The sequence below is a fragment of the Galeopterus variegatus genome, unplaced genomic scaffold, assembly GCF_000696425.1.
Source record: "Galeopterus variegatus unplaced genomic scaffold, G_variegatus-3.0.2 Scaffold1150, whole genome shotgun sequence".
In the NCBI taxonomy this organism is placed as follows: Eukaryota; Metazoa; Chordata; class Mammalia; order Dermoptera; family Cynocephalidae; genus Galeopterus; species Galeopterus variegatus.
Window position 1 is genome coordinate 236514 of NW_007727261.1, and position 22070 is coordinate 258583.

The 22070-nt window shown below is 37.3% G+C and overlaps 1 protein-coding gene across 3 annotated transcripts in view; it reads left to right on the forward strand.

Moving 5' to 3' along the window:
- The window catches only part of MARK1 (MAP/microtubule affinity-regulating kinase 1), a 74160-nt gene that overhangs the window by 43207 nt on the left and 8883 nt on the right, over positions 1-22070 (forward strand). The window contains exons 10-16 of one of the 3 annotated variants that reach the window (XM_008575171.1): positions 5355-5454; positions 6541-6653; positions 9193-9346; positions 9639-9832; positions 11075-11175; positions 18442-18606; positions 19582-19836. In XM_008575171.1, the coding sequence (XP_008573393.1) occupies positions 5355-5454; positions 6541-6653; positions 9193-9346; positions 9639-9832; positions 11075-11175; positions 18442-18606; positions 19582-19836 (1082 nt within the window). The remainder of the gene's footprint in view (positions 1-5354; positions 5455-6540; positions 6654-9192; positions 9347-9638; positions 9833-11074; positions 11176-18441; positions 18607-19581; positions 19837-22070) is intronic. The other 2 variants (XM_008575173.1, XM_008575172.1) reach the window with 2 other exon arrangements.

Consider the following 22070-nt stretch of genomic DNA (forward strand, 5'->3'; position numbering starts at 1 on the left):
CTCCCTCCCTCCCTCCTTCCCTCCTTCCTTCCTTCCTTCCTTCCTTCCTTCCATTTCCTCATATCCAGGTCAGTCCTCTGTTGTCTCTCTCTCAGGCACTTTAGCGCTTCTGTAAGGTCTACAAATAGGTACTGAGCATTTACGTGCTGGGTACTTCTAGGTGCTGTATATGCAAGAGCGAACAAATAAGATTTTTCCAACTGTGGAGATAGATACAGATATACACAAAAGATTTACATGATGACAAACTGCATTAAATTGTTGGCAAAGATCAGGGTGCTATGAAAGAGAGTAACAGAAGGGACCCAGATTTTATGTGGTCATTTTGAGATAAAAAGGAACTTAGGTGGAAAAAATGGGGGAAAACATTCCAGGTAATTGTCCTTGTCTCTTACTCCACTGAGAAATAGAAACCAGTAGTCAAGAACTGCTTCCTGTTCCATACATTTAACATTACTATCTAGACCCCACTCATCTCTCCACACTGTTCAGTCTCAGTGGAAAGATGTTTTTTACATTGTTCAAGACTGATTTATTCCTGTGCTGGATTTAGTGCTACCTCCCTTCCGTCTCAGTACCTTACCCCTTCAGTAAAGCTCTCTCTTCGTTGCCATCCATACTCCTCTCTATTGACTCCTTTCCCTTGGCTTTTATACATGCTTGTGTCTGCCATTAAAAAAAAAAATTCTTCAACCCTGCAGTCCCCTTCCTTTGCTGCCTTCTTGCTTCTCCCTTTCTAGCCAAGTTCTTTGAAAAGTATATACACTTATCACCCATTCCTCAACTACCCGTTTGCCTCGGTGTGCTGCCTTCTGGTTCCTAACGCCACCACTCCACTGAAACTTCCCTTGGTAACGTCACCTGTCTTTGCTGCTAACCATTCCTTTTGTAGTTATCACCCTATTTGACCATATGATCGTATTTGACAGGTCACCATTTTCTCCTTTTTGAAAAACCTTTTCCTTGCTGTATTAGTTCGTTTCTGTTGCTTATAGCAAAATACCTGGAACTGGGTAATTTGTAAGAAAACAAAATTTATTGCTTATAGTTCTGGATGCTGGGAAGTCCGAAGTCCGGGGAGCACATCTGGTGAGGGTCTTCCTTGTTGATGGCAACAGTGATGCAGGGGTCTCATATGGCAGGATGGTGGAGCGGAGAGAGAGAGAGACTCTCATGTGCTCTTTTTTTTAAAGCCCTCATCACCATGCCCATAACCACCATCATTAATCCCTTCATTAGGACATTGTCCTCTGAATCTAATCAGCTCTTCAAGGCCTCATCTTTCAATGACCATAATAGGATTTCCCACCCTCTTAGCAGTCACAGTGGGGACCAAGCTTCTGATATATAAAACTTGGAGACATGATTCAGTCCATATCACTTGCATTCCATGTCATGCTGTGCAGGTTTTCTTTTTAGGGGTTACTTTTCTTTCTAACCCTTATATGCTGCAGTTCCTTGAGGCTTAACCCTGGGCCCTCTTCTGTTCATTCTTGCTCTAGTCATTCTCTTCCTGGACAGTCCCACCACCCCCATGGCTTCTGTCATCATCTGTAAGCTAATGATTCCTAAATCTCCAACCCTAGTCCAGATTCCTCTTGAGCTTCAGAATAAAGTATCAAGAGTGTTTACAGAACATGCCTGATATCCCAGAGTGTCGTAAACTCAACATGTCTAAAACTGAGCTCCATCTTTCCCCAACCATTCTTTCTTCTCTTCCTGAGTTTGGTTTCTCAGTCAATGGTACCTACCTCTATTTTGTTGTTTGAATCAGAAATCTGGGCATCATCTTCAATTTCTCCTTCTACCTGCCAAGTATTAGAAATGTTTTCTTTCTTCTTGTCACTGCCTATCTTTAATTCAGGGTATCATCATCTCTCTCCTAGATCCCAGCTAAAGCTTCTTGGTTGATTTCTGTGCCTCCAGTCTTGCACCCCTCTAATTCACTCTCTACACACTGGCTGGAGAGACTTTTCAAAATCACATCCTTCCAAGATACCCCTTAGGGCCAGCCCCGTGGCACACTCGGGAGAGTGCGGCGCTGGGAGCGCAGCGACGCTCCCACCACGGGTTCGGATCCTATATAGGACTGGCCGGTGCGCTCACTGGATGAGCGTGGTGCGGGCGACGCCACACCAAGGGTTGTGCTCCCCTTACCGGTCACGAAAAAGACAAAAAAAAAAAAAAAAGATACCCCTTACATGAAAAAAACCTTCATGGTTTGGTCTCAATTTTCCAACCTCACATTGCTCTACTTCCCTTCTTATACCCTACTCTATAGTCATACGCACCTTGCCGGTCCCCAAACATGCCCTGCTGGTTTCACCCAGGGCCTCTTTACACCTGCCGTTTCCTCTGCCTGGATTGCACACAGTCTTTTGCCTCCCTTCCAGTTCCTCTGTCATGATTATCCCTTACTTAATGCTTCTTGAATCTAATTTTTCATTTTCTTAGGATTCTACTATTTATAAATCTTAGTCCTTTAGTTATTATTTTCAAACGCTTAACGTTGTAATCTTAAATTTGAAAACATCACTAAGGACTTACTTCTGGTTCTTCAACTCGAAGAATTTATTTTTCTTCTTTGCGTAATCTCATTCATCATGATAATCAAACATCTCAAGAGGTCCCATAAAAAGTAGTGACAGTTAGATTCCTTTGTTTGTATTGATATGTGTGTGGGGTTTGTTATGGACTTTTTTTTATAGATGTTTAAGGCTTTCATCTCTAACCATCCCTTGAGCTGCCACCTCCACATGTCTTCCTTAGTCACTCAGCCTGTGCATTCAGCTGTAGAAATGAATTGTAAAGGTGTCAAGGAGTAGATAGGCTGGATTAGAGTCTGATAGGTGTGGGAGGGAGTGGTGTACTGTGTAACTATTCTTAAGAGTTCATTATGTTTTCAAGGATTTTTGTATGTTCACCTTCCAACCTAGGAGATTCTGCCAACAATGAAGTTTTGTTTCTACAGATGCTGGTGCCTTGGCTTGCCTTGGCTTCTGTCAGATTCACTGTTTGAGAGGGGAGAGGCGAAGAACAGGGAGGACCTTAATATTTTGGGAAATTGTGTGCAGGCATTTGCAGCCCTGCCTTGTTCTTTTCTTCCTCCTGATGTGTCTCCTCCCCAACACTTTCTCTGTATTGATGAAGAATCGCTAAAGACTAATGTGGTAGCATTATTGTTTTAAAATTTATGATTAATGTACTTAAATTACCATTGCTCAATGTAGTTATAAGAAATTAATTTAGTCATAACCTTTTAAGAATTACATGTCTGCATAATCATATTTTTTAAATATATGAATTATCTACAAAATTTAATTTATATATGTATCATGTTACCAACACCTTTGGAAAAATCCTTCTATCCAGCACGGTAGTATTCTTGTAGGTCCCAATTGTTAGAGATCTGCTCTGGACTTCTTGTCTTCTGGTAATTGACTTTGGATAAATACTAATAAACAAGAGGACCATACTCAGGCAGGCAAGGAGTTAGGCTGAAAATGATCGGCATATGGAAAGTTATTTTTCTTTTTTTTTTGTGACCAGGAAGGGGATCGTAACCCTTGGCTTGGTGTTGCCCGCACCGCGCTCAGCCAGTGAGCGCACCGGCCATCCCTATATAGGATCTGAACCCGTGGGGCCGGCCTGGAAAGTTATTTTTCTTTTTTTTTTGTGACCAGGAAGGGGATCGTAACCCTTGGCTTGGTGTTGCCCGCACCGCGCTCAGCCAGTGAGCGCACCGGCCATCCCTATATAGGATCTGAACCCGTGGGGCCGGCCTGGAAAGTTATTTTTCTAATTAGTAGAATATTGGCAAATAAAGTTGAGAGATGGAGACTGTATTTTATAGCACCTAAAAAAGGAAATTAATATATCAGCACCTAGAATGAAAATCCTGTAATAATAAAAAGTGAGCAATTTTTATAAATACATACAAAAATATTCAAGTATGTTTCTCTTTAATCGTTAAAGTTCATATTTTCCATCATATGCATAACAACAACTGTATCTTGAATTATAAGCTTTCCCTATTTCCCAGTTCCCCCTTGCCTTTAAATGAATATAGTACATTTCCCACTGGATAGCCTTTTCGGGTTTTTTTGGTGATGAAAAACAAATAACGTAAATTTACCCTCTTAACAATTTTTAACTATATATTACAGTATTGTTAACTATAGGCATATTGCTGTACAGCAGATCTCCAGAACTTTTTTGTCTTGCATGACCAAAACTCTTAATCCATTAAACTCTCCCCTATTCCCCTCCCCCCATCCCTAGCAACCATAATTCTACTTTGTTTCTATGAGTTTGACTACTCTAGATACGTCATGTAAGTGGAATCATGCAGTATTTGTCATTTTGTGATTGGCTTATTTCACTTAGCATAATGTCCTCAAGATTCATCCAAATTGCAGCATATAACAGAGTTTCTTTTTTTCTTTTTTTGGTAACTGGCAGGTACAGGGACAGTGGCCACCCTAATGGGTGTGAGGCAATATATCTCATTGTGGTTTTGACCATCTTTTCACATGGTTGTTGGCCATTTGTATATCTTCTTTGGAGAAATATCTATTTAATTCTTTTGCCTGTTTTTTAATTGGGTTATTTGTTTTTATGTTGTAGGAGTTCTTTATATATTCTAGATATTAACCCTTTACCCAATATATATGGTTTGCAAATATTTTCTCCCATTCCTTAGGTTGCCCCCACTAGGTTGTCTTTTAACAGCCCAGCGCTGACTTGTTTCACAGCCTCAGCTGAAATATGACTCTGGTAATTAACATCAATCCTTGTTTTCACCCTGATTCTTATCTAATTTGCAGCTCTAGACTTCTAAATTTTTACTACCCTCTCTTCCCATATTTATTCTCAGTTATCTTTACTGACTAACCCTGATTTCCATTCTTCATGGTCTCTTCTTTCCTAATATTTTAGGAAGTGGTGATTTTAAAATACAGGCATATAGTTGGTAGAAGACCAGAAAAAAATTATAATCTCTTCATTAATCTTAAATGTAAAAATGTGCACAGAGGTTAAAATCAGTAGGTTCTTTTGTTAAAACTTTTAAATTTGAAAATATTCCTTTAAAAGGACTATGGGAGGAAAGTTATTTTGAATCAATATATTTGGTGAGTGTGTGGGATGACAGTCACAGTTGTCATAAGATATGTGTCCTAATGTCCTAAACCTTCTGTTGGTTTCCTAATCAAACTAGAAACAGTAACCTTAGTTTGAAAACATCACATGATTTTTGTTGAGTGAACAATAAATTTCACATTTGCTAAGATAGAGCTAAAATAAGTAGTTGAATATTCTGATTGATCAAACATAATGTAGAGTTTATTTCCTAGCAAATAATGAAAGATCGGTGGATGAATGTTGGTCATGAAGAAGAGGAACTAAAGCCGTATACTGAGCCTGAACCAGATTTCAATGATACAAAAAGAATAGGTAAGTATTTAAATATTGTGAGAAGTGCTATCCTTAGTCTACCAGTCTATGAGTCCTTTTGTCTACCATAGTATTTTAAAATATAAATAGGAAGCAATTTTTATTTGAAAAATATTTACATTATCATCATAATGATATACACTAGACATAAATTTCAGGTTCTTTCATTTGTTCTCATATATGTTATGTTCTAATTCAGTTGTTGGTAACAATGATATAAAATTTAAAATAACATAGATAAACCTAATTCTTTCCTTTCCATGATCCCTCACAGGAGGAATTGCTGATGTAACTATTAGCACTGATCAGACTGATAAGTATCAGCAAACAGAGCACATATTTTAATCAAAAATGTAGAGACACTGAATTAAAACGTTTAAACACTTTGGCTCTCTTTGCTTTCTGCTATTTTAGCAGGGTTCACTCCTCCTCCCTACTAATCCTGCTACCGCCCATACCCAGCCAGTGCTCTTTCTCCAACTTTTTCTCTTCATTCCTGTGTCCCTACCTAAAACCATCAAAAACTCACATCTGAGTCATCTCATCGGGGCTTCTTTCTGGCCTGAGGGCAGAGTGGCAGGAGAGGAGCATTTCAGGGTGTTAGCCTGGTCACAAGAACACCTACGAATTCAGACCTTCCAAAGAACAATCAACCTACTGCAGACTAGAAAGCAGAAACTGTTGAGAGATGAGAGAAACCATTCCATGAGCAGCTGAGGACGTGTTGGGGAGGGGAGCGGGGAAGCATTTCACGTGTGACACAGAACGACACAGCAGTCTCTGACTGGACAAAGGAATGTACTAGGCAATGAGACATTGAGTGGGCTCATGGATATATGACCAATGATGTCAATAATTTCTGCATGAAAAATTATGAATATACAGTGTCTGTGAACATATAATGTCTATAGGTTAATAATCCAGAAGTTTTTATAATTAAAACTATAGTTTAAATTTTCAGGACTTAGCTTTCATATCCAGCATTGGCAAACTTGCCTGTCTTTGTTGATTTGTTTACTAGAATAAACCAGTATTCAGAAAATTTTCATTTTGTGTGTTTTTTTGTTTTTTTTTTTTAATTTCTAGACATTATGATCACCATGGGTTTTATACGAGATGAGATAAATGATGCCTTGATAAATCAGAAATATGATGAAGTTATGGCTACTTATATTCTTCTTGGTAGAAAACCACCGGAAGTAAGTTTTTCACCTTTTTGAATTCGAGTTATTTCTTGAGCTAAACGACAGCTAAAAGTATAAGATATAATGTTAGTAAATATATTCTATTCTTTATGGTATCAAAAATGATACAAAGACCCTAACATTCTTAATTATTGGAATTCAAAAATCAAGATGCTAAATTATGAACTGATTTTATTTCCGAGTACCAAGAGAGATTTTATTAGAGAGCAGGCCTACCACTTTGCTTAACTGCAAGGGGCACTGTGCACAGTCTAGTCACTGAGAATGGTGTCCCCCTGAATTGTGCAGTGCACAGCCTGTGCATCCAAGTGCAACAGCCCTGCCAAAGGTAATGTGGTTTTTCTGGGTGAACTAAACAGTGACTGAAACAATAGAAAGTGACAGCATTTAAAACAAAATATATGTCTTAAATGATTTATGTAAGTGGGAACGCAGGGAAAGGTTATTTGGTGATATTTTGCCTTGTATAGTGTCAGGTGGCTTAATGCATTCAATTGGAAATTCTCAAGGCCAGGAGAGATGTATAATAAGGAGGTAGATTCAGGAAATAACGGTATACAAATGTTGAACCATAAAAGCAACGATTCTTTGGGAAAGCAAATATAAGCGTACAGATTGCAAGTTAAGGATGGAACCCCAAGCATTGACAGTTTGTTGAAAATTAGACATCTGTGGGAAGCATTTTATTAAAAAAGCTAAAAATATTTATGATTAAATAGTAGCTATTAGTGAAGCAGTACATTCCAGCTGCCATTTATTGAATGTACCAGAAACTATGCTAAGTACTATGAATTGAAAGATGAGAAAGTCTCTGCTCTCAGGGAGCCTTAGTCTAGAGGGGAGATAGGCAGTCAACAGTACAGTGTGGTGTGGTGTGGGCTCTGATTGGGGGAATGTGCAGGATACTCTGGGAGCTTACAGGAGGACGAGCACCTACAACAGGCTTTGTGAGAGGTAGAATTAATACTACTTCATGACCTGTTAGGAACAAGGGATAAGAGCCCCACAGATTTGTAGTGTAGATGACTGTTTATATAAGATACATTTGCCAAGATGGGAAAGGTGGGGATTTCAGGGGGAAGATGGGTAGTTCAGTTTGAGATGGTTGAATTTGAGATTCCCATTGGATGGAGCTGTCTAGTAGACATGTGGATATAAAGATCTAAATTTGGTGAAAATGCAGTGGAATTAACAGATTTGGGAGTTGTCATCAGAGGGGCACACGTTGAACACAATAATGTTCCAGGAACTGTTCTGCAAGTATTCATTAATTTAATCCTCTCAATGACCCTGCCAGGTAGGTGCTATCATTTCAGTGGAAGAGAGGACTCTTCAGTGGAGATACTAACAGCTAGAAAAGTGGTATCAAGAGAATTTTAAGTGGGAAATGGCACAAATGGTATTTCTAATATCATTTGAATTATTTCTACTTAGATTTTAAATTTTATTCTGCATATCTTTCATTTTCTTATTAATTTAAATATAAAAGAAGCACTAATTTTACAAGTACACAATCCAGCCCCTGCATGAATTGAAATGAAGTATGAATTGTATTGACTATAAACTAATAAGTCTACTTTAAGTACTGAAAGACTGAACTTTGGAGTCAGTTTCACAGGGTTTGAATCCCTGCCCACTCCAGCACAGGCACTAACTGTGTGACTTAGGCACTGTACTTAATTTTCTGTGCCTTGGTTTCCTTATCTATAAAATTAGGATAATAATAGTACTTATCTCTTAGAGCCATTGAGAGAATTGAATGAATTAATGCTTGTAAAGTCTTTAGAGCAGTTCCTGGCACATTACTAGGTGCTCTGGGTTAGCCATTATCTGTTAGAATTATTGCCATCAGTATAACTGCCATTTGTCATTAGTATCATCTGTATATGAATGTAGGTTTCCCATTTTGGTGACAAGACACAACTTTTGTGTTACAAAGAGATGGGTGACTTATCAACCCCCAATTTACTGTGCTTAGTTCTAAGTAGATATAATTTCCTGATCAGAGCCAATAAAACAAATTATGTTTTGTAAATATGGAGAAAAAAAATATATGTATGTATATGTGTATATACATACATATGTATATATACAGTACATATGTATGTGTATATATGTGTGTGTGTGCCTACATTATATCCTAAGTTTGAATCTCAACAATGTCCCTGGCCTCTCTTAACCTCAGTTTTTCCATCTATAAAGGGCAAGTTAGTACATCATAGATTTGTTGCATAAGGAGCTTAGCACAGTGCCTAGGATATAATAACCATTCAATAATTGGTAGCTATTACTTGGTATTATGACTGAGCTAAGGGTTTGTGCAGTACAACGGAAGATGAGTACTCATTGAAGCACGTTATATCCAGTTCCCTCCCTCCCTGCTTGCCAATTTTAAGTTCTATATCCAAAACTACACTTTTTTTGGTTCTGATTACTCCTTGTATAGCTTTGAATCATTTAGAAAACTAAGAGTACATATTATTTTTATAAACATTTTTTGATTTTAAAATCCTGGTGGTCTTTCTTCTTATAGTTTGAAGGCGGTGAGTCGTTATCCAGTGGAAATTTGTGTCAGAGGTCCCGACCCAGTAGTGACTTAAACAACAGCACTCTTCAGTCCCCTGCTCACCTGAAGGTCCAGCGAAGCATCTCAGCAAATCAGAAGCAGCGGCGTTTTAGTGACCATGGTGGGGGAAAAAGTCAAATAAATGAAAAGACTGCTTCTACACAAATTTTGCATTTTTTAAACATTATATATTCACATCTTTATGTGCTTCTGTAATCTATTTCTCACAGGTTTATATTATCGAATGATAAATACAATCCCTTTTGTAAAGACTGACCTGATTTTTCTATCAAACAATTTAATCTCAGTTCAGAGATTAAAACGTGCAAATATAGATATTTTTGATATAGTTTTTGTGTAAAGAAAATAGTCAATTTTCTTTTCAGCTAATTGTGTTATTTTTTAAATCATAGCTGGTCCATCCCTTCCTCCTGCTGTGTCATATACCAAAAGGCCGCAGGCTAACAGCATGGAAGGTGAACAGAAAGAGGAGTGGGACAAAGATGTGGCTCGTAGGCTTGGTAGCACAATGGTTGGATCAAAAGGCGAGATGACTGCAAGCCCTCTTGTAGGGCCAGAGAGGAAAAAATCTTCAGCTGTTCCCAGTGTGAGTAAACATTCTGGCATATTGCAGTTTGTTGTGCATATTTGTTGTCAGAATTATTTTTAAATCTTTATCTCTTATTTTTTCAATGTTTCAGCATTTGAAGTGAATCATAATTTTTAAAACATGCAAAAGGGGCCAAGCTGCTCATAAATGCAATTTAAGAACAAAAAAAAATAAGAATTCTTAAAATAATACTTAACCTCACCACAAAATGGTACAGTAAACTTTCCTGCTTCATACCACTTGGGAACCTGCACTGTTAAAAGATTTTAAATCTGTACTTACACAGTTTTGTTTAGATGTTTATTTTTTCCCTTTTCCAAACTGAATTCAAGCAAATATACCTATCAAGTTTCTAGCTGTCATAATTAAACAATTTTTAGATTAATTGTGTATTTTAAAGAACAATGAAAGTTGGATTAGCCAAAAATAGGGAATTTTTTTTCTGTTGGAATAAGGATTAAATAGAAGAGTATTTTATCCCTTTTGAAAATCATTTGTGGATGTTTTATTAGTAGTAACTAACTAGTGAAGGTTTTGGTGGGCACAATGATGGGTTACAGGTCAAGGGTTGTGTGTGGCAAGGAGAATCACCCATTTGCCTACCTCTTTTTGCTTATTCTTCATCTTTTCTCCAAAGTTCTTTATACTAGGCCTGCCTCCTAGCCAAAACCTGAGACTAGCAGAGAAACCCTCTGAGTGGCACTGTACATGGCTGTCGTTGGGCTCAGCTGGGCGTGCCTGTGACACTGGAGCTTTAGTCTCCTTCATGTTCCCATTGGCTTGGGGTTCTCAATCAGCTGAAGAATGGTGGCCACAGGGTTCTGGGTGAGCGTGCCATCTTCACTGCCACAGGTTGCTGTTTTCATGAAGATATTTAGTGTGGCGTTGAGTCTCGCTCCTCATTATTTAGAGCTGCCACCAGTTCTGCCCTTTCCCCACCACCAGCTCACAAAGGAGGACGTGATTAAAGATCCAGCCCCCAGATGGCTGCTGGCTGCTGCTAGAGGAGAGTGGATTGAAACTGTAATGAGCTTGTATTTTATGCTTTGCCTTTTACTCCTAAAATCTAAATGAGAGAGAGAGAGAGAGAAGCAGGAGATAGATATTGTTAATATAAGACTCTGATCAATTGAAATTCCATTATGGGTTTTTTCAAAGTCATAAGCAGCTTAAATACATTTCTTTGATTTTCCACAAATATAGTCAGAATTTTAAAATTGCTTTTTTTCCTTCTCCAAGAACAATGTGTATCCTGGAGGTAGTATGGCAAGAAGGAATACGTATGTCTGTGAAAGGACCACAGATCGATACATGGCATTGCAGAATGGAAAAGACAGCAGGTAAATGTCCTAGTGCCAAGTAATAATACCTTTGCTGGTCTGTGTTAGTGCTCTTGCTGAAATGCCTATAGCTGAATGGGTCAAGAGGAAAGGAAATACAGTGATTTTTACTGAGGCATCTTCCCTTCTGGACCAGGAGGGAAGGTTGGAAAATATATAGGGAAAGCAGGAGTAATTCTCTTATGTGCCTGCTGCTTCCTTCTTCCCTCCTTCTCTTTCCTCCTCCCATCAAGTTATTATTGTATTGATATAAGGAAAGTTTTATTTTTATTCCTCTAAAGAAATGTGGCCATCTGAACTCATCATTCAGAACCATACAATTCTTCAAGTATTTTCTTTTAAATAATAATTATAAACCATATTTTTATTTAAAAATTAACTTCTTGTCATTATGACTTAGAAGGACTACTCATCAATATAGTACAAAGGACTTGAAGCCTAGGAAGGGCAGGGGAAAGGGGGATAGCAAGATGTTGATTAACGGATGCAAAATTATAGCTTGATAGGAGGAATAACATCCAGTGTTCTGTAGCACTGTAGGGTGAATATTGTTAACAACAATTTATTGTATACTTTCAGTTATACAAAAGAGAGGATTTTTAATGTACCAACACAAAGAAATGATACATGTTTGATGTAATGTGGAAAAAAAAGATCAGAGATTGTCAGGGTTTCAGGGAAGGGAGGGATAAATAGGTGGAGCACACGGGATTGTTAGGGCAGTGAAACTCTAATGGTAAATACATGTCATTATGCCTTTGGCAAAAGACACAGAACTGTACAACACAAAGAGGGAACCCTAATGCATTAGTTAATATATATCAGTATTGGTTTACAAGTGTAACTAATGTTCCACACTAATATAAGATGTTAACAATAGGAGAAAGTGTATGTTTGTACGAGGGTATGTGAACTGTCCATACTTTCTGCTCAATTTTTTTGTAAACTTAAAACTACTACAAAAGTAAAGTCTATTACTTACCCAAAGAAAAAGATTTAGTGGAAAAAAAAATCACCTCAAAAAAAAGGACATAGTGGCAGGAGCACACCCAGGGTCCTAGGCAGGCACTGAGGGCAGCCCCCACCACCTGGCAGAAGGCAGGAGCATGCACAGAGTCCTAGGCAGGAGGTGTGGGCCACACCTACTGCCTGAAAGAAGGCAAGAGCATACCCAGGGCCTTAGCCAGAAGCCACAGGCACCACCCCCTACCCAGCAGAAGCCAGTGGCATGCTAAAAACATCACTTTTGCAAGGGTGGTCCACCATAGCCACTGCCACGGTTACTACCACTGCAAGGGCAGCTTGCTGCTACAGTAGCAGCCACAGCCACTGTGCAGGTGACCTGCTGCGTATTTGACTGTATTGATACAAGGAGAGTCACCAGTGGAGATCAGAAAAAGGAGAGAGTCTCTCTCAAGCCCACTCCAGAATAATAGAAGAAGAAACTGTGCTACCAGATACCCTGACGTCAATGTAGAGATACTAGAAATACAGAAAACCAAGAAGTATGACACCACAAAAGAAATACAATAATTTTCAACTACCGGACCTCATAGAGCAGGAAACCCTTGAAAGGACTGAAAAGGAATTCTGAGCAATGATCTTAAGGAAACTTAATGAGGTACAAGAAGACTCAGTTAGGGAACATAATTAAACAAGAAAAAATATTCACGATATGAAGGAAGAAATTTACAGAGATTAATACCTTAAAAAAGAAGTAGCAGAACTCTTGGAACTGAAGGATTCATTCAACAAAATATACATCACAACCAAGAGCTTAAGCAGCAGGTTAGAACAAGCAGAAAAAAGAATTTCTAGTATCAAAGACAGTCTTTTCAAAATAACCCAGGCAGACCAAAAAAAAAAAGGAAAATTTAAAAAAACAAAGACAACCTAAGAGAGCTAACAGACAAACTTAAGTGCTTTTCCAAATCATGGTGTTCCTGAAAGGGAGGAGAAAGGAAAAGGCATTTAACACATATTCAATGAAATAAAAATAGAAAATTTCCCAGGTATAGGAAGAGACATGGACCTTGATATCCAGAGGGCTCAAAGATCTCCAAACAGATTCAATTCAAAAAGATCCTCTCCAATTCACATTATAGTCAAACTGGCAAAGCTCAGAGACAAAGAGAGTCCTAAAAGCAGCAAGACAAAAGCGTCAAGTCACCTATCAGACTAACATCAGACTTTTCAACAGAAAGTCTACAAGCCAGAAGAAAATGGGAGGATATATTCAAAATACTAAAAGAAAAAAAAAAAGGAAAAAAACTGCCAGCGAAGAATACTATACGTAGCAAGGCACTATACTTTAGATATGAGGGAGAAACAGTGTATATCCCAGGCAAATAAAAACTGTAGGAGTTCACCGCCACACAACCAGCCCCTCAAGAAATCCTCAAGGGAGTCCTGCATCTGGAATCCAAAAAATGATAAATGCTACCACAAATACACAAGAAAGAACAAAACCAACTGGTAGAACAAAAATGTAAATGAGAAAGAAAGAAACTAAATCTTACCACCTTAAAAAAACCAACAAACATCAAAGACAACAATAAAAGGGAAATAAAGGAACAAAAGATATTTAAAACATCCAAATGAAAATTGATGGAATGCCAAGAGTAAGACAATACCTTTCAATAACAACCCTAAATGTAAATAGATTAAACTTCCTACTCAAAGGCACAGACTAGCCTATTGGGTTGAAAAACTAGACTCATCTATATGTTGTCTACAAGAGATTCACCTCACCTGCAAAGACACACACAGACTACTTGTGAAGAGATGGAAAAAGAGATACCATGCAAGTGGAAACCAAAAATGAGTACAACAGATAAAATAGACTTAAACCAAAAACCATAAAAAGAGACAAAGAAGGCCACTATATAATGATAAAGGGATCTGTCAAATAAGAGGACATCACAATTACATATGCAGACAACACTGGAGCATCCAGATATATAACACAAACACTGTTAGACCTAAAGAAAGATAGACCCCAATACAAAAATAATAGGGGGCCTGAACACCCCTCTCTCAGCACTGGACGGATCGTCTAGGCAACAAATCAACAGAGAAACACAGGATTTAAACCACACTTCAGACCAGTTGGACCTGGCAGATATCTACAGAACATTTTTTCCAACAACCACAGAATATACATTCTTCTCATCAGCATGTGGAACATTCTCCCTGATAGACCACATGTTAGGTCACAAATCAAGTGTCAACAAATTTTTAAAAATTAAAATCATTTAATATCTTTTCAGACCATAACAGATTAAGACTAGAAATCAATAACAAGGGAAACTCTGGAAACTATACAAATACATGGAAATTATACAACAAGCTCCTGAATGACCTATGGGTCCTAGAAGAAATTAAACAGGAAATCAAAAAGTTTCCTGAAACTAATGAAAATAAAGACACATCATATCAAAACCTGTTGGATACTGCAGAAGCAGTACTAAGAGGGAAATTTATTGCAATAAATGCTGACATCAAAAGAATAGAAAGATTTCTAATAAACAACCTAATGCTACACCTCAAAGAACTAGTAAAACAAGAACAATCCAATCTGCAAATTAGTAGACAAAAATGATTAAGATCAGAGCACAACTAAATGAAATACAGACTCAAAAAATGATATAAAAGATCAAGGAAACAAAAACTTGTTTTTTTAAGAATATAAACAAAATAGACAAACCATTAGCTAGACTAAAAAAAGAAAGAAGACCCAAATAACAAAAATCAGAAATGAAAAGTAGACATTACAACCAATACCACAGAAATACAAAGACTCAATAGAGACTATTACAAAAAACTATACACCAACAAATTTGAAAACCTAGAGGAAATGGATAAATTTCTGGACACATACAAACTACCAAGACTGAGCTAACAATAGGAAAACCTGAACAGACCAAAAATGAATAACGAGTTTGAAGCCATAATCATCAGTCTCCCAACAAAGAAAAGCCCAGGACCAGATGGCTTCACTGCTGAATTCTACCAGCCTTTAAAGAGGAATTAATACAAGCTATTTCAAAAACTTGAAAAAGAGGCCATTCTCCCAAACTCATTCTATGAGGCCAGCAATAGCCTCATACCCAAACCAGACAAAGATAGAACAAAAAAAGAAAACTATAAGCCAATATCTCCAATGAACATAGATGCAGAAATCCTCAACAAAATGTTTGCAAACAATACAGCAACACATCAAAAAAAAAAAATTATACATCATGATGAAGTGGGATTTATTGCAGGGATGCAAGGATGATTCAACATATGCAAGTCAGTAAATGTGATACACCACATCAACAAAATGAAGGACAAAAAACGTATCCGTATCTGACTAGATGCAGAAAAAGCATTTGACAAAATTCAACATCCCTTCATGTAAAGACTCTCAGCAAATTAGGTATAGAAGGAAAGTATCTCAACGTAATAAAAACCTCATGTAACAAACTCACTGCCAATATCATCCTGAAAGGGGAAAAGCTGAAAGCTTTTCCAGGGAACAAGACAAGGATGCCCACTCTCACCACTCTTATTAAACATAGTATTGGAAGTGCTAGCCAGAGTAATTAGGCAAGAGAAAGAAATAAAGGGTATCCGGATTGGAAAAGATGAAGTCAAACTGCCACTATTTGCAGATGACAGATCCTATATATAGAAAAACCTAAAGACTCTACCCATAAACTCTTACAGCTGGTAAATGATTTCAGTAAATTTGCAGGATACAAAATCAACACACAAAGGTCAGTATATTTTTATACTCCAACAACAAACTAACAGGAAGTCAAGTAAACTAGCCATTTACTGTAGTCACCAAAAAAATAAAATACCTAGGAATCAATTTAAACAAGGAGGTGAAAGGTCTCTACAATGAGAACTACAAGTCACTCCTGAAAGAAATTAAAGAGGACACAAAAAGATAGACATTCCATGCTCTTGGATTGGAAGAATTTAACATTGTGAAAATGTCTATATTACCCAAAGTGATCTACAGATTTAGTGCCATACCCATCAAAATACCAATGACATTCTTCACAGAAATAGGAAAAAAAAATCATAACACTCATATGGAACAACAAAAGACCCTGAATAGCCAAAGAAATCCTGAGTAAGACAAATAAAGCCAGAAGCATAATACTACCTAGAGAATCTAGAAATCAACCCACATACTTACAGCCAACTGATATTTGACAAAGGCAGCAAGAACATACATTGGGGAGAGGACTGCATCTTCAATAAGTGGTGCTGGGAAAACTGGACATCCATATGTAGAAGAATGAAGCTAGACCTATACCTCTCACCATATACCAAAATCAACTCAAAATGGATTAAAGACATATATAAGACCTGAAACTATAAAAATACTGAAAGAAAACATAGGGGAAACACTTCAGGAAGTAAGCCTGTTCAAAGACTTTATGGATAAAACCCCAAAAGCACAGGCAACAAAAGAAAAAGTAAACCCATGGGATTATATCGCACTGAAAAGCTTCTATATTGTGAAAGAAACAAATAACAGACTGAACAGACAGCCTACAGAATGGGAGAACATATTCGCAAGCTATACATCCAAAAAGCAATTAATATCCAGAATATACAAGGAAAACAAACAAGTTGGCATTAAAAATACAAGTAACCTGATTGAAAAATGGGAAAAGGAGCTGAATATACATATTTCTCAAAGGAAGATACACACATGGCCAACAGACATATGAAAGAGTGCTCACCATCACTCAGCATCAGGGAAATGTGAATCAAAACCACATTGAGATATCATCTCACCCCCCGTTAGACTGGCCAGTGTCAGAAAGACCGAGAATAACACATGCTGGTGAGGATGCAGAGAAAGCGGAACACTCCTACACTGTTGTTGGGACTGTAAATTGTCACAGCCATTATGGAAAACAATATGGAGGTTCCTCAAACAGTTACAGAGAGAACTGCCATATGATCCAGCAATCTCACTACTGGGTGTTTACCCAAAGGAATGGAAATCATCATGTCGAAAGGATACCTGCACTGTCATGTTTTTTGCAGCTCTATTTACAATAGCTAAGAGTTGGAACCAACATAAATGTCCATCAGTGGATGACTGCATAAGGGAAATATGGTAAATATACACAATGGAATACTACTCTGCCGTAAATAGGAATGAAATTCTGCCATTCACAGCAACATGGATGAACTTAGAGAAAATTATGTTAAGTGAAAGTCAGGGACAGAAAGAGAAATACCACATGTCCTCACTCATAAATGTGAGCTAAAAAGTAAACTAACAAATAAATAAAAAATGAAAGAAAGATAGCACAGTCACAATATTTTGTTGAACTTTCAAAAGGAAAGAGCGGAACTGAGGCCACCAGAGGTGGGAAGGGATGGGGGAGGAGGGGTTAGTGAGAAATTGGTAAAGGGCCACAAAAAATATTTACATTGTATAATGATAGATATAGTGATTATCCTGATTTGAGGATCACGTATTGCATGCAGATATTGATATTCAACACTGAACCACACAGGTGTGTTTCAATTAAAAATTAGTTCCACCTCTAGTCATTTCAGTAATTTCCGTAAAGCAGACAAAGCCTTCTCACATTTATTTTTTCTCACTTAATAGGCATGTAAAGTAAGCATAATACAGCATACAAGGGTAAATGTGTCTTCCTTGGACATATGATCTTTTAGGCTAGAAAAATAGATGGAAATTGATTTCTGACTTATTAATTTGTTTACACTAACTCGTAATCCACAACTCCTTTAATCTACAACAGTTAACCTATTGGTTCATGATGTGAGCTAAATGTTCTGATGATGTTTCCAGAGATGGTATTTTTTGATATAATTATGAATAATTATCATCTGAATAATGGACAGTGAACCACAGCAGCACATCACACAATATTGTAATTTTTGGAAAGTGAAAAATATCTCCATTCATAAATATTTTATCTGAAAGTATCATACATCCACAAAAATAATTTCATACCTTCTCAGATTCAAATACCTAGAGCAAATGTGTCTGAGATCTTTTCCATGTAAGTTAGTGATAAATCACACTGTATATTTTTTACAAGAATACTGTTTCATTGGTCACTGATAATGACACTTATGTTAGTTTCTTTCAAGTGGTGCATTCATGAAAGGTGTTAGTCAATTTAGATTTTTAAAAATCTAGTTCTTAAATTTTAGTGAACTGCAGTTTCTCTTCTTTTTTACATTTCCATGGTCTTCTCAACTGTTATATGTCGAAAGCCTTACGGAGATGTCTGCAAGTAGCATATCTTCTGCAGGCTCTGCTGTTGCCTCTGCTGTCCCCTCAGCGCGACCCCGCCACCAGAAGTCCATGTCTGCTTCTGGTCATCCCATTAAAGTTACACTGCCAACCATTAAAGACAGCTCTGAAGCTTACCGGCCTGGGTAACGTGCTGGTTGATTTCATTCTGTTTGTTGTTAAGAGTTTTAAAAATTATTGCACCATATGAAAATACATGATAGTCACAATCACATTAAGAGCATTCTGCAAAGTTCAGTGTTTGTGGTGGAGAAAAAGTTGAATGGTAACATAAACTTACTATGTACTTTAGCTGTTATTGAAAATGTTGCTTATAATTTAAATCATTTTCTAGAGAATTTTTAAGAATTTGATTTTAAATGCATCCATAAAATAAAGTATTGCTGCCTAATTTATCATTTAGGTAACTTGAGTTTTTTATGATTTGAACACACACACAAAAAACCACTAGACTGGGAGTGAAGACCTCTGGGTAATTGTCCTGGCTCCTGCCAGTTACTTGTTTTTAATAAAACCGGGTTTTAGTTTTCCTATCAGTGAAACAGATGAACTCAAAAGAGCCTGTTTCAGTATAAAATTATATGGGTATTTCTATTATTTGTCCATTTGAGGATTTCTTGAATTCAGAACATCTGAACTTTTTAACCCATTGATAAGTTTTTTAGTCATATTGGTAGTGCTATGTGGCATTGTGCTATCACTGAGCCCTAAATTAGAAATAAATGATTTTATTCAAAGGCTTTTAGAGAAACAATAAATTTGTGTTCCACATTGCTAAGTGATTTAAGACAACAAAAAAAATATATGCAGCACCCCTGGTTTGTCTTTGCTAATAGAGAAAAATATTTGCCTTGTGTCCCTGTTTCAGTAATTTCTTAATCTTTAGTGGCTACATTTTTATAAAAGGCATTTAGTTTCAAACTGAAATTTCATCCTTCTGTGATGATGTAAATACAACTCACGCATGTGTCACACCTCTAATGTGAACAAATGAAGTAGGCCTGGAAGAGGTAGTACCCACAGCCATTCTTTCAAGTTTTTAGCCTGAGTGAAAGCTTTCCCTGTCATTATTCTGAATAATATATCTTAATTTGTCCCAGCAGTACAACCCAGAGAGTGCCTGCTGCTTCCCCATCTGCTCACAGTATTAGTGCTGCCACTCCAGACCGGACCCGTTTTCCCCGAGGGAGCTCAAGCCGAAGCACTTTCCATGGTGAACAGCTCCGGGAGCGACGCAGCGCTGCCTATAATGGGCCACCTGCTTCACCGTCCCATGAAACGGGTGCATTTGCACATGCCAGAAGGGGGACGTCAACTGGTATAATAAGCAAAATCACATCCAAATTTGTTCGCAGGTCAGTACCAATGTACTATCATGTTTTGCTTCTTCTAGGAGTTATAAAGGACACTTGGTATTTTTTGTTAATCTTTTTAGTGATTTTCCAAAATGGTTTTATGACATTTTATTAAAGCTGCTCTTTTACAGATGTTGGAAGAAAATATCCGGGAAGACATAAAGTCTTTTTCTTTAAGAGAGAGAAAGAAAAAAATGGACTAAATGAGAATTTTAAAATTCTATAAAATAGAGTGAGTGGAAAGAGCAAAAACGGCATCAAAAATATGTGTTTTAACAAAAAGATTATCTCATGTTTAAAACCTTGATTTGAAAAATAAATTAAATTGAGATTACATGAATCCTTCAAATGATATTTTTTATCCTAAAAATACTTTTAAATTTCTCACTAATAATATATAGTTTACCTTTTTTCTTCTGTGGAGTCACATAGATTACATTTATGATATAATTTGACATCATAAAATCTTAATATCAAAACACAGTAAACACACATGTATAGTAAACTTCTAATCTAATAAAACAGTACAATTATACTCTTTCTTAAAGGTAAGCATATATGTACAATGTACATTATACAAGTTGCTGAACACAGTGCAGGTTTATGTAAATTTTTATGTAAATGTGACCTATTACCATGTCCCTCTGAAATGCCTGGTAGGTGCAGAGCAGGATGTAGAGATGAATAAGATAGCATCTGTGCCCTCCAGATTCTTACGGTCTTGGAAGAAGCCAGAATGTACACAACTAGCCGTGATATAGAGCAAAATGTTTGCTAAAAGAGAAGTGCGGCCACATGCTGAAGGAGAACAGAGGAAGGCACAGTTGTTTCTGTCTAGGGAGAAAGTGAAGGCTACATACCATATAGTCATTTGAACTGAGCCTTAAATGATGGGTAAGAAATTATTATACTTGCTTTAAAGATTGTTAATTAAATACTTAATTTTCCACGTTCCTAGGATTTCAAAGAGTAGATGTAGAGAAGAGAAGCAGCAGCTTTAAGTCTCTTGCCTTGTCATGGAGCTATTTATGGACTTGGCTCATAGATCAGTTTGCCCAGTATCACACAGCTAAGTTTAAAACTAAATCTCAAATGCAATATCAGTTTCTAACCATATCAATGATTTTGTACCATTTGGGCAATTACCATACAACATGATACCTTGATAGAGAAAGACCTAAAAGCTCACCAGCAGAATCAGCATGAAATTTAGATGATATTGTTAGCTGACCATCTGCATGATGTCAGATTATCAGTAGTTTCTGCTTTTGGAATTTGGCTATTCAGGACCATTTTATAAAGCTAGTACTTTCTCATGGTTGAGCCAGGGATTAATTTTAAAGTAAAGAAAAATAGGTTTTGAATTTAATGCTTGATTACTAATTGTGCATTAAGCATTGTGCAAAATATTTCTCTAAACTTGCAATAAAAATTTAAATTGTAAGGGCCAGCCTGTGGTTCACTTGGGAGAGTGTGGTACTGATAACACCAAGGCCATGGGTTTGGATCCCTATATAGGGATGGCCGATTGGCTCACTTGGGAGAGCATGGTGCTGACAACACCAGGTCAAGGGTTAAGATCCCTTTACCAGTCATCTTTAAAAAAAATAATAATAATAATTTCTAGAGGAAACATAGTAAATAAAGAGTACTCTGGACAAGAAGTCAGGAGACAGAATGTCAAAACAAGAAAGTGCCTTTGAGATGGTCTGTTGGGAGGTTCAGATAAAGGATTGCTGTAGTCCTTTAACAAATATTTGAAGAAATAATAATAATTTCTAGAGGAAACATAGTAAATAAAGAGTACTCTGGACAAGAAGTCAGGAGACAGAATGTCAAAACAAGAAAGTGCCTTCGAGATGGTCTGTTGGGAGGTTCAGATAAAGGATTGCTGTAGTCCTTTAACAAATATTTGAAGACCTACTTACTATATGCTAGGCACTTTACTAGATGCTGTTGATACAGCATTGAATGAGGCTGATATGGCCCCTGCCTTCTGTGAGCAACTTAGTATCTTGCAGCATTCCACACAATTGAAACGTTTTCCTCACTTGGCTCTGGTTTTCTCATACCTCACAAACTGGCGATCCCTTCTCAGGTTCCCTTGCTGGTTCTTTTCAGGTTCCCTTGCCTTTCCCCCTGACCTCTAAATATCAGAATGCCCAGGGCTCTGTCTTTGCACACATTTTGTTCTCTGTTTTTTATCACTCTCTTGGTGATCTCATTCAGACTCA